The sequence below is a fragment of the Echiichthys vipera genome, assembly GCF_963691815.1.
Source record: "Echiichthys vipera genome assembly, chromosome: 12".
In the NCBI taxonomy this organism is placed as follows: domain Eukaryota; kingdom Metazoa; phylum Chordata; class Actinopteri; order Perciformes; family Trachinidae; genus Echiichthys; species Echiichthys vipera.
Genome location: NC_139837.1, coordinates 30,493,953 through 30,510,842, shown reverse-complemented (window position 1 = coordinate 30,510,842; position 16,890 = coordinate 30,493,953). Strand labels below are relative to the sequence as shown.

Genomic DNA, 16,890 nt, shown 5'->3' with positions numbered 1-16,890 from the left:
TATAAAGAGGCCTGCTAAACTTCAAGAAATTGTCAGACTCTGAAACCAGCCTGGTGAATGACTCTGACCCTACTCAGCTGAATAGTATTGCATGACTCTGTCTGTTTGATTGTCAGCCCATTTGTTGGCCTGTATAATTGTTGACTGAACCTGTTCCTCATTAAATCATTTTAAACTCAGTCGACTTATATGTTTATTTCTCACCAGGAAAGTGTTCATTAAATTTCCACCACAGTAACGTGGGACGGAGAACATTTGGAGCTGTCCAATCAGCGTTGGTTTTGAGGCGGGTTTAACTGTGACGCAATGAGAGGCGACTATTCGGTGTAAACAACATGGGAGCTTCCATGGATAAGATGAGTGCAGCTATCCAGCAGTTTTATCAGAATTAGAGAGTATTCCCTCTCTAAAAGAAGAGCAAAGGGTTAGGGTTAGCAAGACTGTGGAACTATAACAATGGCAATCTCTTCCTGGCGGAATCTCAGCAGAACACCAATCAGTGAGGTGGTTAAGTCGGGCCCTTGTAGGAGTTCATTATTAAGTTATGTTCCCTTTAGGATGTACAGTCAAACCACAACTTTGAGCGTCTTTTTCCGTACTGGAGGCTTTTCTCTGTAGAAAAGATGGAAATATCCTTTACTGACATGTTGTTTACTTTTTGAGCTTTGCCTCGACACTCTGTTAGTAGTTCATACACTTCATCGATCTGATTGGATCTGCTGAGCAAATGTGAATCATGCACATCAATCCATCTGGCAGAGTGAGGTTAAAAAGCCACTATTATCAGAGCAGAACGCGACGTGTACTATCCTTGAATTGTTGTAGGCATGCTTGTGCAGCAAGTGCTAATTATATACATTTTAAATTCTCCTCAGAATAAAAGGGCTGTGGCGTGACGTGTGGTTAGCAGTCACCTGAAAATACGATGACACTTTATTTTGGAAGAACAGCGACTGATTGACCTGTCAGATGAGAGGCATCTCTTTTGTATGCATTGTGTGTTTCTCCCACACCTGAAGTCTGACCTGAAGTGCTTTCTGGGTAGCTGGAACAATCAACCTATCAGAACTGAAGGAAATTTCTCCCCTGAGCAGCTTTGGCACATTGGGATGCTCCAAACACCTGTGACTGAACCAGATGTTGAGGTACACTTGAAGTAATTTGCAAAGCACTGTACACTGTTATTGTTGGGTCTATGTAAATCATTAATAAGTCATAGAGTGTGGTCTTTACCTACTCTGTAAAGTGTCCTGAGATAACTTTTTTTATGATTTGACACTATAAATAAAATGTAATTGAATTGAACTCTCTTTAAAGTTCTGTCTCAAGCAAGTTTAATCTAAAATATTCACCAAGAATTTGGCAGGAATTATATTAAAGTGAAGGTCTAACAAAAAGCACTTCATTACTGGTGACCGATGGCAGGGGCCATGAGAATTCATAGGTTAACTGGGTTTTATTTATTTCACAGTATACAACTAATGCACTTTAATAATGGCACTTTACACTCTGATAGCAATATTTGCATTTATTAGAAAACTTTGCACAGAACAATGGCACATTGCATATTTGCGCATTTTACAGAAACTATTCATGACTATTTATGGTGTGTATTTATTTATTTTGAGAATAATAACCCGTGGTTGGTTGTGTTGTCCTCGGACAGATGCGGAGAGTGTCGCGCTATGCCTGGAAGAGAGAGCCCAGAAAACACTGTTCATGCGTCTGATGAATCCACAATTGAGAGAACAGTCGGTTATTAGTGCAAATATGTAACAAGTTAAAATGTTGTTGAAACTTGTGTGCCAGTTAAAAAGATGTATTGTTAAAGTTGTTATATCAATTTCCTGTTTTCTTTAGTGTTCGCGCCAGGGTGTTCAGCCAAAAGAGCCCCAGGTGGTTCAAGGACCGCTATAAAGGTTTCAGGCGGAACCAAGCAGCAGGATGGGGATAGGGGTGTTTGTGTTTGTTGTTTTAGCTTACTATCCGGGTGATTATATTATTTGGGTTACTTTCAAGTTAAACAGCAGTGTATTTATTCTAATTAACATATGTCAAAATATATATAAATTATTTGGTAGAGAATAGTTTAGCATGTAGTGATATAAATAATTGGTGAACCCGGTCTATAGTAGCATCCAGGTTTTCCTGCCTTATGCGGCAGCTTGTAGCCACAGCTCCCGTCGTGATTGTTATTTGTTGGTTTCAGTCTTGTGGTGTTTTTGAGGAATAATCACAATCCATGCAGAAATGTTGAGACAATGCCTGGACTAAGTATTGTTATTGTTCTTCGTGTTCTTCTGTAACTTTTTTTACTTTTTGGAACAGAGAACCTTGACGGTAGTAGTGGGGGCATTGTTTACACGCGTGAACAGCTGATTGTGCTGTGTAAGCCTGTGTTGCTGCCCAGAGACAGACCGGTGGGCCCAGCAGGAGTTACAGGGGAGACTCCCTGGTTGCAGGGCTTAAACCAAACAGAGAGAGAAAAGGAGAAGACACAAGCCAGCGGTCGCAGCGATTATAATGGGGAATATGTGGTCTTAGAACATAAATAAGGTGGACGAACTTTCAGTGCTGGTGAAGACCCAGAGGGAGTACAGTGAGTGTAGCTTATTTTGCTTCAGTAAAATTTGGCTGCACTCGCACATCCCGGACTGCAGCATTGAAGTTGCCGGTTACTGTTTGGTACCTGGAGACAGAGACTGTTCCAAAAGTTGGAAGAAGAAAAGGTGGTGGGCTTTCACTTTATGTGAGTGAGAGGTGGTGCAATCCTGGACATGTCTATGTGAAGGAATGTCTCTATACCCCGGACATTGAACTATTGACTATGGGAATGCGTCCGTATTATTTGCAGAGGGAATTCACGTCCACCATTGTTATCACTGTCTACACCCCCCCATCAGCTGATGCAGTGGTGGCCTGTGAAGTTATCAGCTCCGCCACCGTAAAACTGGAGACTGAACATCCGGATGCGTTCATGGTTATTACAGGTGATTTTAATCATGCCTCACTGACCAACACCTTAAAGAATTTCAGTATATCAGTATGTTGACTACCCCAAAGGAGACAATAAAACACTGAGGTCAGACCACAACCTGGTCATGATAACTCCCAAGTATGTCCTTCTTGGGAGAAGGCAGCCTGTGCACACCAGGACAGTGAGGAGGTGGACACGCTGAGGCACTGCAGTACTGCTTCAAGTCAACTGACTGGGATGTACTCTGTGAGCCACATGGGGAGGACATTGATAAGGTGACTGACTGCATTACAGATTATATATATAATATAATACATTCTGCGAGGACACCACCATGCCAGCCCGGACCGTTCACTACTTCTCCAATAACAAGCCCTGGATTACAGAGAGGAGCAGAGAAAGTGCAGTACGAACTCAGAGAGAAAGGCAGAGACCTGTAAAGACAACTACAGGAGGAAGCTGGAGGCCAAACTCCAACAGAACAGTGTGAGGGATGTGTGGGCAGGAATGAAGCACATCACAGGGATGAAGGGGAAAGACAGGCAGACATCTGGGAGTCTGATACAGCTAACCAGTAAAACAACTTTTTTAACAGGTTCAGCTCACCTCCTGCTTCCCCTTCAACATCCTAAGCCCCTACACACTCTTACGCTATCCCAAATGGCTCGACCCTCCCCCCAGCATTCTCCTATACAAAACCTGTACACCATCTGCCCCCCATCTTCCTCCTCCACTGATGAACTCCGCACCAACCCCCGCCAGACTGTGACTACAGGCGAGGTAAAGAGGCAGCTGGAAAGACCTCAATCAGCGAAAGGCTGCAGGCCCTGGTGGCATCTCACCCATGATCCTGAAGAACTGTGCCAGCCAGCTGTCGCCTGTACTTGGACAACTGTACAACCTGAGCCTCAGTCAGGAGAAAGTCCCGTTGCTGTGGAAGACCTCTCGCTTGGTCCCTGTCCCCAAGAAGTCGAGGCCATCCGACCCAGCAGCTTTTGATCCAACAGCTAAAGATGGAGAACCATTCTTGGATGGAAATTTTAACAGTGGATCAAAACCATGGGATGCATTGTTTGATACATAGTGTCCAACGATTATTCTGTTTTTCTTTATAGATGGTTCTGCGAGGAATCCATCTAACTGCTCTTTCTGTGTTTGCCTTTGAACTAAACTGCCAAATAACTCGTCTGCTAAGGCGACAGAGTTATTTGTATTAATCTGTGGTTTTCTTTCTAGGCGCAACAGATGATACAGTGTCAGAGTCACAATATGCTCTAATATTGTCCATAACTTTCACACTCTCGGAACAACTGTGGCATTCTCACTCCTACAGGAAACCCTTGTCCTTAACCTTTTGTCTCCAACACTTTTACCTGTTTACAGTTAAAAGAGTTCACGCTGACAACTGTAACAACTCAGTTTTCACAGGGCAACGCCATAGCAGATGATGGTGCTAAAGAAGAAAATAAATGAGACAGTGGTAAAGACTGGTTTCCGACGGTGTGTTAAGTGCTGGTAACCTCTGACACCAGAAGGACATGGAAGAGAGAAGAAAATAGCATCGAATGAGGCAAAATAAGGCAAAGAAACCTATATAGTTGCTTAGTTGATGATACGGTGTAAATAGAATTGTGTTTGTTTTAATGTTTTTCGTTGTTTTTATTTTTCCTTGTCATATTCGGAGAGTTAAAAGTGAACCTCTACTAATGTTTGCAGTGTGTAGTCAAAGAAGGAGTTAGTTGATGATATTGTGTTATTTCAAAAAAATTATTTGACACTTTGTGTCAAAAGGGGGGAATGTGAGAAATAAATAAAGAGTTACAAAAAAAGTTAGGTCAATCTTTGGTTATCTATGATGTAAATCCCTGTATGTTGATTAACATAACAGTCAAGCTGTGAATGAGTGCTGGGGGGGATTGTGGATAGGAGTCACATGGGTTGCAAATGGTGACATTTGTGGGTCGTAAAACACTGATAACATCCAATGGGGTCATATACATTGGGTAGTGTGATTTGGTTACTTTGATGTCCTTGTGTCTGTAAGGAGCTTTGATGTAACTGTATAAATGTTGAAGTGACTTGAAGACAGGGAGAGATGGTTTGAGACCCGGCGGTTGTGGTAGCATCTCTCCTGTATGCATGCAGTATTTAGTAAAGACATGATTTGAGAAACACTGAGGACTCCAGAGAATTTCTTTCACACTGTGGAGAGGGCTTTGAGGTTTGTACTGGAACATTAAAAAGGACACGTTCGGATTCCAGATGTCTCCTAAAACTACCAAACGTGCTGAGGAGGAGACCCAGGGGCTGCAAGGCCTGGGCTAAGCTAAAGGCAGAGCGAGCAGTGAATCAGAGGCCACCAATTCCCTCCGTAATCATGGGGAACGTGAATTAGCTACCGAACAAGATCGACGAGCTGTCCGCGTTGAACAACCAGCGAATCTACCGTTAGAGCAGCTTGTTCATCTTTACAGAGCCATGGCTAAACCACCTTGTACCAGGTGCTAACGTGGACCTGCCAGGATTCACTGTCGTGAGAGCTGACAGAGACACAAAAGCAAGCTGGTCCAAAAACAGCCGGTGACAACTCGCACCATCTGGCGGTGGTGTCGTGGAAACTTTTCTAGACTGGTCAGGATTACCGTTTCCACTGGTTCTTTTGCTGCACAACGAGAAATCTTCTTCGGAACAGAACTCCTTGAGACCTTGATGCAAGCACAATACTTCATTTACTGGGTATACCGCAGGGCATCATCCGCTTACATGTGCACAGGCAATGTTAGGTTATGGCGCACAGAGTACAAGAACAGGGCGTTTTTATAGGATTCTCATACATTGGTGTCTATGTGGAGTACACTTCAGATGTTCATGCGTTGTCAACATAACACCTTAAAGAGGAACTATGCTAGCAGGCGTATAACTGAACAGAATGTGGTTTTCATCTCTGCATATGCATATGTGCCTGGAACTGGAGAAGTGCAAAAACAGTTCATAAAGTCACAGTTTCATAAGTACAAGTCAAAGGTCATGCTATACGCACCTTTGTTCCATAGGATGTTCCACAGACATAACCATAAGGAAACATGGTTATTAGTTATTTTACCTTGCAACAAGCATCATATCTAGTAATAATTTTACCATGACATACAGTGCCTTGCGAAAGTATTCGGCCCCCTTGAACCTTTCAACATTTCGCCACATTTCAGGCTTCAAACAAAGATATAAAAGTGTAATTTTTTGTCAAGAATCAACAACAAGTAGGACACAATCGTGAAGTGGAACGAAATTTATTGGATACTTTAAACTTTTTTAAATAAAAAACTGAAAAGTGGGGCGTGCAATATTATTCGGCCCCCTTGCGCTTTTGTGAACAGCAGTCTTCAGCTCTTTCCACAGATTCTCGATTGGATTCAGGTCTGGACTTTGACTTGGCCATTCTAACACCTGGATATGTCTGTTTGTGAACCATTCCATTGTAGATTTGGCTTTATGTTTTGGATCATTGTCCTGTTGGAAGATAAATCTCCGTCCCAGTCTCAGGTCTTTTGCAGACTCCAACAGGTTTTCTTCCAGAATGGTCCTGTATTTGGCTCCATCCATCTTCCCATCAATTGTAGCCATCTTCCCTGTCTGTGCTGAAGAAAAGCAGGCCCAAACCATGATGCTGCCACCACCATGTTTGACAGTGGGGATGGTGTGTTCAGGGTGATGAGCTGTGTTGCTTTTACGCCAAACATATCGTTTTGCATTGTGGCCAAAAAGTTCGACTTTGGTTTCATCTGACCAGAGCACCTTCTTCCACATGTTTGGTGTGTCTCCCAGGTGGCTTGTGGCAAACTTTAAACGAGACTTTTTATGGATATCTTTGAGAAATGGCTTTCTTCTTGCCACTCTTCCATAAAGGCCAGATTTGTGCAGTGCACGACTGATTGTTGTCCTATGGACAGACTCTCCCACCTCAGCTGTAGTTATCTGCAGTTCATCCAGAGTGATCATGGGCCTCTTGGCTGCATCTCAAATCAGTCTTCTCCTTGTTTGAGATGAAAGTTTGGAGGGACGGCCGGGTCTTGGTAGATTTGCAGTGGTCTGATACTCCTTCCATTTCAATATAATTGCTTGCACAGTGCTCCTAGAGATGTTTAAAGCTTGGGAAATCTTTTTGTATCCAAATCCGGCTTTAAACTTCTCCACAACAGTATCTCGGACCTGCCTGGTGTGTTCCTTTGTCTTCATGGTTCTCTCTGCGCTTTAAACAGAACCCTGAGACTATCAAAGAGCAGGTGCATTTATACGGAGACTTGATTACACACAGGTGCATTCTATTTATCATCATCAGTCATTTAGGACAACATTGGATCATTCAAAGATCCTCACTGAACTTCTGGAGTGAGTTTGCTGCACTGAAAGTAAAGGGGCCGAATAATATTGCACGCCCCACTTTTCAGTTTTTTATTTGTTAAAAAAGTTTAAAGTATCCAATAAATTTCGTTCCACTTCACGATTGTGTCCTACTTGTTGTTGACTCTTGACAAAAAATTAAACTTTTATATCTTTATGTTTGAAGCCTGAAATGTGGCAAAATGTTGAAAGGTTAGAGGGGGCCGAATACTTTCGCAAGGCACTGTACCCCCCCTTTTGATCCTCTAGGATCAACTAAGTATAAAAACAAGTATCCCAGTTAATCAAGCATCAAGACTGAAACAGTTGTTTTTCAACACTTCACCAGGTATCAGCCAGTCAGTTTGTATTGAGTTCACCCGAGCAACTGACCCGTATGATGGAGTGATTTGTTTATGTTATCATCTAGGTTTCCACAAATCACTTACCACATCAGAGACACTGATACCAGTTAGACAAACATCAGACTTCAATCATAGGTTAACCGGACCAAATATAATGACTAGCGTGATTACAAGCCCTGCGACAAGGATCATAACAATATGACTTAATACATAACAGGTATAGTCTTTTTACTTCAGCAATTCATTTTCTTCCTTGTGGTGTCTGTGAGATAGGTGTGTTATAAAAGAGATGGTATGTGTTCTCTTGTGGACATCACATCCAACATCCTCTGCACTCGATGTCTTCTCCCTATAGCAGAGATGTGTTGAGAGCAGTGTAACTGTGTGCGCCAACTGGCGCTCGTGATGTCACAGGTGTGCTAGTCACAGATGTTAGTCACGACAGTCTCTGTGATTCTTTAGGAGCTTGTCACTGGTTCAGTTGGAGCTGGGACTTTCTTGCAGTGGTTCACGTGGATCCAGGTTGCTCTCGCAGGGACCTTCAGTGCTTACTCCACAAAGCAGTCCAAATGTTTTATAAGTTAAAAGAGGTAGATCACATTGAGCAGCTCTCACCTCCTTCACGTCTGTTAGTAAGATAATGCAAACAGATCTGCTCAGATATCAGTAGGGACAATTCTGTCCTCCCTACCATCCATATGCAGAGCTACTCCTTCATCTTCTGCGTCTTTCCACTGTCGACTTGGTAAGACATTCAAAGTTCCAACTGTGCCCCGCCCACCTCAAGCTTGTTAAAAAAAGCCTGATTACAGAAATCTCCCATGTGAAATAACCAAAATGGGTTTTTGAACTAAGTAACTACCTTTTGCAAACATGCAATAGGTTTGTTATGTCTTGTGTGATAATTGAATAAAATTAACAGAAAGATGGTTTCAAAGACTGAGTGCATCTGAAGTGGCTTCTGTAAGGTGAGGGTCGAGACCCATTTTTATTCGTCACCAATAAGCAGAGTAAAAAGCATAACAATGCTATGATAAGTAAATTATTGTTTTTTCTGGCTGAGGTAACATTAAGTGTGCTTTTATTATTCCCTCTCTTTTGATTGCATGAATGCATAGTGTATTTTTCCTGTGGAGACACCAAATTTTCTCTTGAGTCTCAAGTTGAAAAAGTTTGGGAACCCACGCTCTACAGTATCAACAGAGTCACTCAAAGCTACTAATCCTCTTCTTCTTCTCACTCACTCCATCTGCTGGTCTGTCATGGAAGCCCACTGTCTGGCCTGCATCAGTTGCTTGGTGAGAAGAAGGTGATTCTTGGAAGCTCTGCCCAGGCCCCAGAACCTGTCTGACAGTCACATTTACTCTGGAGCCCTGGGTGTACCTGGAGCACACCTCCCAGTCTTCCTCTGACACTGACTCCATCGCAGTGGTGTCCTGTAGAGATGAAGCCATGCTACAACCTTCCACCTCTAAAGCTGTATGTCCCTGGGGTGCTGAAATGATACGTGGGACAGCATGGTAAAGAAGGCGGCTCCGTCCTGACATCACCATCACGTCCCCACTGTGCATGTACATAGCAATAGGGGGGTCCTGTCTGTGGATTCCTCCCAGGAGGAAGATGGCTGACTGCCCAAAACTATCAAAAAAAGAAAGGAAGATATACAGTGAGGGTATTGGAATAGGTTTCTGTAGTTAACTTGGCAATGAGGTATTTTTATTTGCCATATTGCAACATCCTGAATTGCTGGCACGATAAAACAATTAAAAAATAAAGCTTCAAGCAGCAATAATCGGTGAGCAAGCAGATAGAACTCATAAGCACTTGAAACCATACCACATGCATGAATTGGTGACTTACTGGCTGCGCCACTGGTTTTCCTAACACCTTCTCACGTTGAGTCAATGATATTGGAGTATTTTTGTTTATTTAAACTTAAAACTCTTAGATCAGTCAAAATTTTTGTGATAAAATCATAAAAATAATCGCATATCATGCTGCTGATTTCTAGCCTCGTGAGACCATCCTGATCTTGTGAGCTCCATTGTATTTTACTCGCAGATCAGTCTGGTAATGTCCGGCGGAGAAAATCTGGATAAGTTTACCAAGTGACCGAACCAATCAGCGTTGGTTTTGAGGCGGATTTAAGTCTGGCAAAACGAGAAGCGAAGGTTCAGCTTTTTCCTCTGTGATCCTTCTGTTGGAATATGGACCAGGCACCTGAAATTGTGCCTTTTATCCATAAATTTGCATTACACAAATGGCAAATATCCTTTACCAACATGTTGTTCACTTTCTGAGTTTTGCCTCAACAGTGTTAGTACATCATACTTTTGTTACGTTGATCTGATTGGTTGATTTATTAGTGATAGACATATGGTTTATCCAATCAGCAACCAGTATTTTCGCCCCCGCTCCAAACGAGAACCCCCAGATGGATATGCTAAGCAAATGCAAATCATGTGAATTGATCCATCTTGGAAAGTCAGGTTTCAGGTATATTGTTAAACACTTTGTTGAAGTTTGATCAAACATTTGGTGAATTCAACAGTTTAGTTTAAGATGTTCTTCATACACTGGCTTCTGATTTATTTGATGTTTTTAAAGTTTAGATTGTGAGAATGTATGCATTGACTGAGACATGACCCTCACCGTTACAACCCATTGGCGTCACTTTTTAATGGTCTGGGAGTGGTTCCTAATGCCGTCAAATCGGCTGTTACCTCAAAGGGTGCATGAGTTTTATAAATTACCTATTTGTGATCAAAATTGCTTGTATCTTGTATTAGAACCCTAATAACTGCAAAGGCATTCTGAAACCCTACATGAGCAGAAGAATTCCTTCCTCTCAGCAGTGTTCTCCCCTCTTACCTGAATGACAGCAGCGGTTGGCTGTGATCCAGTTCGGATTCATCCACATGGATTCCCAAAGATGAATCAGACCGATAGTAGTTGAGGATTCCTGCCTCTGCATTGAACCCCGGAAACCCACAGGCAGCTGTTATTTGGGAGGACAGCAAGTGAAGATCAGCTGGGAAAGGAGTGTAATGGTTGGCTGAGTAATTCTGTGAATGGAACAACAAAGGAAACAATTTGAGCTTTGCACAGGAAGAGATATGTTGTTACAGGCCTGGGCCAAGACCGGGCCATATGGTCTAGAGATTTATTTTCTAGAAAACAAACTGACAAAATAATAAATGACAATAAAATGATTAACAAAAGCAAACAAAGATCCTTTTTTCGTATTGGGATTCACAGGATGCAAACCCAACTTTTCACCAAACTTTATTCCATACATTCCAGCATTCCTACACATCCTCAGGATATGGTTACAGATGATATCAGAAAGACTCTCTCCATATGTTTTAAAATAACTGTTAAATGAAGTGTAAACTGTATAATAATGTGAGTATTGTTAATCTGTAAAGAAATATGTTTGTTTCATGACTGATTGTCCTGAGATGAATGATTGCCCAAGTACAGAAATGCTTTAATGCTGTATTTTTTAATATAGGGTCACAGAAATTGTAGCAAGAGGAATCTGAGTATGGTATAAATACATACTTGGTGTCACATCATGAAGAAATGTAAAATCTCAAATAATGATTTTATTTCAAATTCTATGCTGTTTGAATGTGGTCATGTCATCATATTATCATAGAATGATTTTTAACATACTATCATGTATAAATTAGGTAACTATCACTGAAAATGATTCGACCATATTAATGTGTTGTTATTGTGTCATTGACAACTACTTCCACAGGCTATTTATTTAAGAGAAGATAGATGTTTTACATGTGCTTAACCTTTTAATTCATATTTTTCGATCTTTGTAGGTCAAATTTGCTCTATTCATCTGGATTTTGTTATTGGTTGTTTAATGAAAAATGGCAAAACCCCAAAAGTTTTATTAAGTTTCTGTTTTAGAACACACTAAGAAATATTATCTTTGAATTAGCGGTTTACCAGAGGGAACTCAAATAAAGCCTGACACAGGAGTGCCCGCACTTGCCTCTGCTAGAGACCTCCCGTGTCAGTCTCTACCCTCTAATAAATCCACTACCCGTTACAAAATGTTAATAAAATGACTCCCATTTCATCCCGTTACCGGAAAAAAATGTCAACATTGACCCCCCCTGCCGTTTATCTAGTAGCGTGTGCTGTTAGCCTAGCCCTGATATCATGGTATTCGCCATTGTGGCAGGGTCCCGTCAAACGCATTCTTTGTTTTTGTTGGCAGAGGCAGAACTCATTCACCTTGTATTCACAATGTTAATGGCTTTAGCCCAACAAGAACATTTACATCTTGCTCTGTCTCACACTCAGGGGTGAAAGTAAGCCGGTACTGGCCGGTATGGCGTACCGGAAAGAAAAATATACTGTTTCTGAAAAAAATTGCCAACACACCTGCTAACGTCAAATTACCAGGAGCAACACGTTTTCCCTAGTATAAATTGCATGTTACTCATTGTAAACTGTCTCTGAATTGTGTCTGAACCTTCCGTGCAGCGTTTCTCTCAACAGTCAGCGAGATAGTGCGCTTAACCATCCTGCGCCAACATGCGCAGCTGGTATCCAAAAGTGTTTTAGTAGACAGACATTCAGTGGTCAGTGGATTCTGATTCTGTCTCAGCCTATATTTTACAGTGTTGTGTGTTACCTAAAAACTATACAGCTATCCATGTTTAACATACTGGCAATTTAACTCAAGCTTTATTAATGATTTAGATAAAACATTTCCAGCTATCGTGTTGCTGCATTCGCTGTTTGACGAGCAGCGAACATGTTAGGGATGTTCCCAAAGCGAGGCTGATGCCAGACTGTCTCTTGTTTACTTTCAGCTTTCATCCATATCCATATCCACGTTCATTGAACTTTGACCCATTTTAACTAACTCAAAAGACTTCAACCATTCAGATGTGGACAAACCTCTAAACAACGTAGCAGTTAGTAATTTGTGTGCATATGTATAAAACATCCATGCATTATCATTATTTTAATTTAAAAATACTTATTTGAATTTAAAATAATGATAATGCACTGATTTCGCTCAGTGAGTAATGATGTTGATGTTGATTAAAATATGAAACTAATTATTTATTTGGTTTGATCTACTTTTAGTCCTAGTTTAGTAGTGTCTTGTGCAGGCCCTGCATCTTAAAATGTAGGCTATGAATCAGAAGGGATTTAGGATTTGCCAACGTCCAGTAGGTCACCCTAAAATGCAGGAAACCAAATCAAAGAAATTAAAAATTAACACCCCCCCCCCCCCCCCAGGGCTAAGCCCCAGAGGGTCACAATGTCTGGCTCCGCCCCTGGTGTAAAACACTTCCCTTTCCAATAATGATGCTCTGGTATTGCTTTTGGCATAATCGGAGGGGACAATGTCTTCACCCCCATGTAGTGGTAGTTGATCCTACGCATGCGCAGAGTTGCTAGATTTCACTGGATTTCCCGTCACTTCAGCTCCAGAAAATGTTTTTAACACAGATTCTCGTTTTTATCTTTGGAATCACTCGGGCCAAGCTTTTAACATAGACCAAAGCTTTTAACCATCAGGTCTGTGGTTGCCTCTGATTACACCAGAGAAGTAAAACACAGAAGTTGTGACGCCGAATCGCACTAGCGAGGCGCCACTTTTAAAATAACTTTTTGAACTCAGTGGAATCTAAAAGCAACTGGTGACATGGGCTGCTGGCGGATGGAGGACTGCCACTCAAAAGCCTCCTGGATCTCTCCACCATCGCCACGACCCAGGCGATCGCGCTCTTAAGTCCTAGACCCTGGCGAAGCTCGTCGCTCATCTTAGGGAGCCAAAGCCAAATTATCGGCACCCCTCACCTCCTGCCTTCGCCCTGCAGAGTTGCAGTTCTGCATCCTCCTGGATGGCGGATGGAGAACTGCCACTCAAAATCCTCCTGGATCTCTCCACCATCTCCATGACCCAGGCGATCGTGCTCTTAAGTCCCAGACCCAGGCGAAGCTCGTCGCTCATCTTAGGGAGCCAAAGCCAAGTCATCGGCACCCCTCACCTCCTGCCTTCGCCCTGCAGAGTGGGAGGATGGGGACCACCACCCTGCCGTGGACTGGCTTCATCACCACCGGATCGCTGGAATCAGCACACACGTGAGGGTACGCGGCGGCCAGACCTTCTGCCGCCCTTGAACCAGTGTCAGGGAGTTTGAGTCCTCTGCCCTCCAGCTGTGTTCACAGCATAGCTCGGCCTCCACACTACTCCTGTAGGCCGGTACCAACGATTTAAAGAATTGCCAGTCCGAGGTCCATGGTGAACCGCCGAAATGGTCCCTGGCACTGAAAGTGCGAGGAAAACTATTATTTTGGATGACATTTTTATTATTATTCTACTGCGCCATCACATTTTTGAGGGGCTAAGGATGCACGTTGGCTTACAGAAATTGGCACACAGGTCAGAAGTGGCGTAAATTGCAAAGTAAAAAAAATCATTGGGGTCGGAGTGGCCAGCGGGCTCCATAGCGCCCCCAAACGCACGCCATGGTCAGGATAAAGTTCTTTTGATGTTCATTAAATTTGGTGGGATCATTGCTCTCATCTTAAATAGCACATGTACAGTTTTGGAATTTTTGGAAGTCGGCCATTTTGGATTTTGGCGTCAATTTTCATTTTACACATGTTTAAGGACTTTAGGATGCACAAAACTAACAAAATGTTTCACCCACATTCATCACTTCAATTTGATGCCACAATTGGGCTTGGTCGTGGCACGTCGGCTCTATAGCGCCCCCTAATTACTTTTAGCATTTATGAGGTCCCCAGCTTTAAATGTGATGTAGATGAATGAAATTTGATAAGCAGATGTTAAGTATGGAGACTTTTAAAAAAGCCTCTTGGAGCCATACCCTAAGTCCAACAGAAAGTCAGCATGCAGTAAGTCAGGATGCTTTCTATGGAGCAACGATAGAATGACACCAAAAGTTCCGATTGTTATTCCTGAGATCTTTCAGGAAGTACAGTCACTGTTGTGCTTTCTTGATGGGGGATGAGGTGTTAATGTTCCAAGTTAAGTGCTCCAGTATGTGCACACCGAGAAACCGGAAATCCGTTACCCTTTCCACTTGTTTCCCCCGATGAATAGGGGTTGAGTGTCTGTTTTGGCTTTCCTCCTGAAGTCTATGACCGTCTCCTTGGTCCTGGAGGTGTTCAGGACGAGGTTATTGTCTGAACACCACATTGATAGCTGCTCCACCTCGTCCCGGTAAGCCAACTCAACTCCCCCAGAGATGAGCCCCAAAATTCAATTCAATTCAATTCAATTTTATTTATAGTGCCAAATCATAACAAAAGTTATCTCAGGACACTTTACAGACTGGGTATAGACCACACTCTATGACTTATTTATGATTTACATAGACCCAACAATTCCCCCGGAGAGTATGGCACCAGCACTCGCAAACTTGATGATGGTGTTGCTTGAGTGTGTAGGGGTGCAGTCATGCGTGTAGAGGGTGTAGAGTAGGGGGCTCAGCACACAGCCCTGAGGCGAGCCGATGTTTAGGCTAAGGGCTGTGGGGGCCTACCTTCACCCTTTGGGAGCGTACCGACAGGAAGTCCTTGATCCAAAGGCAGATGGAGTTGTATATTCCCAGTTCTAAAAGTTTGGTCATTAGTCTGTTGGGGAGTATGGTGTTAAATGCTGAGCTGAAATCCACAAATAGGAGCCGCGCAGAAAGTCAGCTTTATGTGTCAAACTTAGTCACATTTTGAGGGGCTTGGGATTCTCGAAAACTCACCAAAACTGGCACACAGGTCAGCAGGAGCAAAAATTGCAAAGTTCTGCAGTAATTGGACTTGTGGGTGGGCCAGTGGTATCCATAGCGCCCCAAAATGCATGCCATGGTTGGGAAAAAGTTATTTTGATGTTCATGGAATTTGGTGGGAACATTTCTCATCTTGAAGAATATATTGACATTTTTTTTGCCTAACAGAAAGTCGGATTTTGTGCATTCATTTAAATTTTTAATGAACACATATTTGAGGCCTTTATGATCAAAAAATGCACAAAAATGCACAAAACTGTGGACACATGTTCAAACCAATTATATCCTTTTTTATATGTTATAATTTGACCTGGGTGTGGCATGTCCGGTCTAAAGCGCCCCCCTAATTACTTTGAGCACATGAATGCATTTCTGGTGCACTTGTTATACTCAAAAGCGCTCAAAGCTTGGCAGACACATGAGAACCCTTAAACATTGTGAAAATATACAGGGATTGGGTCCATGTGTGTTAAGCTGGCGCAATGGCACCCCCTAAGGCCTGGAAGGCCTCAGTTGAAACAAAATTGCTCTGATATTCACAAAAATTTGGTAACCACATAGCTTTAATAATTTCAAATGTCATCAGAATCACAAGACCTTCACAATGACAAAATTTAAAGCTTTTGTGTTTTACTGTGTTTTTACTTTTCTGCCAGCGTCCTATTGTAATGGTATTGATGATGATTATTATTGTTACTACTATTATTATTATTATTATTATTATTATTATTATTATTAACAGGAACAGGAAAAATGACAAATAACCGATTTACATGAAACATATCGTGGGTTCTACACTTGATGTAGGGAAACACAATGCATGTTTTGTGTATGTTAGGTAATGGCATGGCAGGCATTTTGTGCCGCCCGCCATAAACAGGAAGTTGCTCTAACTTTAGCGTGAATTGCCCAAACTGCACCACATTTCCCAGAGATGATTGGTGTCGAGGCCTGAAGACAACTACATGCCAATATTGACAGACACAGCGCCATCTATTGGCAACAGGAAATGTGAGTTATATGAAAAAATGAATCAGAATTACATGAAATTCTCAATATCTAAAGCACACTGCGACCAGCCACCTCCCCGACATGCACCGGGTGCGAGGGCCCGTTCATCGCTGCTTGAAGCTTTAATTATTATTATTATTATTATTTTTCCTCCTCTTAAGTCGCGTTTTTGAGGGCCTAAACATGTTTAATTTACTTCTTTTTTTTTTTAAACTTTGCACACTGACTAGAAGTGGTGAAAAATTTGATATCTTATGGGTCTCAGTCTAGGGCGTGGCAAATTAGCTCAATATCACCCCCTTGAATATTGCCAAAGTCGAGGCCCTCAATGTGCTTTCACCTACATGTATGAAAATTGGAA

General features: G+C 42.2%; 1 protein-coding gene across 1 annotated transcript in view; it reads right to left on the bottom strand.

Annotated features, from left to right (window-relative positions):
- Window positions 1-7,496: 7,496 nt before the first annotated feature.
- Window positions 7,497-16,890, bottom strand: part of alkbh1 (alkB homolog 1, histone H2A dioxygenase) — a gene marked incomplete at its 5' end in the record, with an annotated part of 32,736 nt that continues 23,342 nt past the window's right edge. The window contains 2 exons of the mRNA XM_083924063.1: window positions 7,497-9,357; window positions 10,591-10,784. Of these exons, the coding sequence (XP_083780189.1) occupies window positions 8,925-9,357; window positions 10,591-10,784 (627 nt within the window). The 3' untranslated portion in view covers window positions 7,497-8,924. The remainder of the gene's footprint in view (window positions 9,358-10,590; window positions 10,785-16,890) is intronic.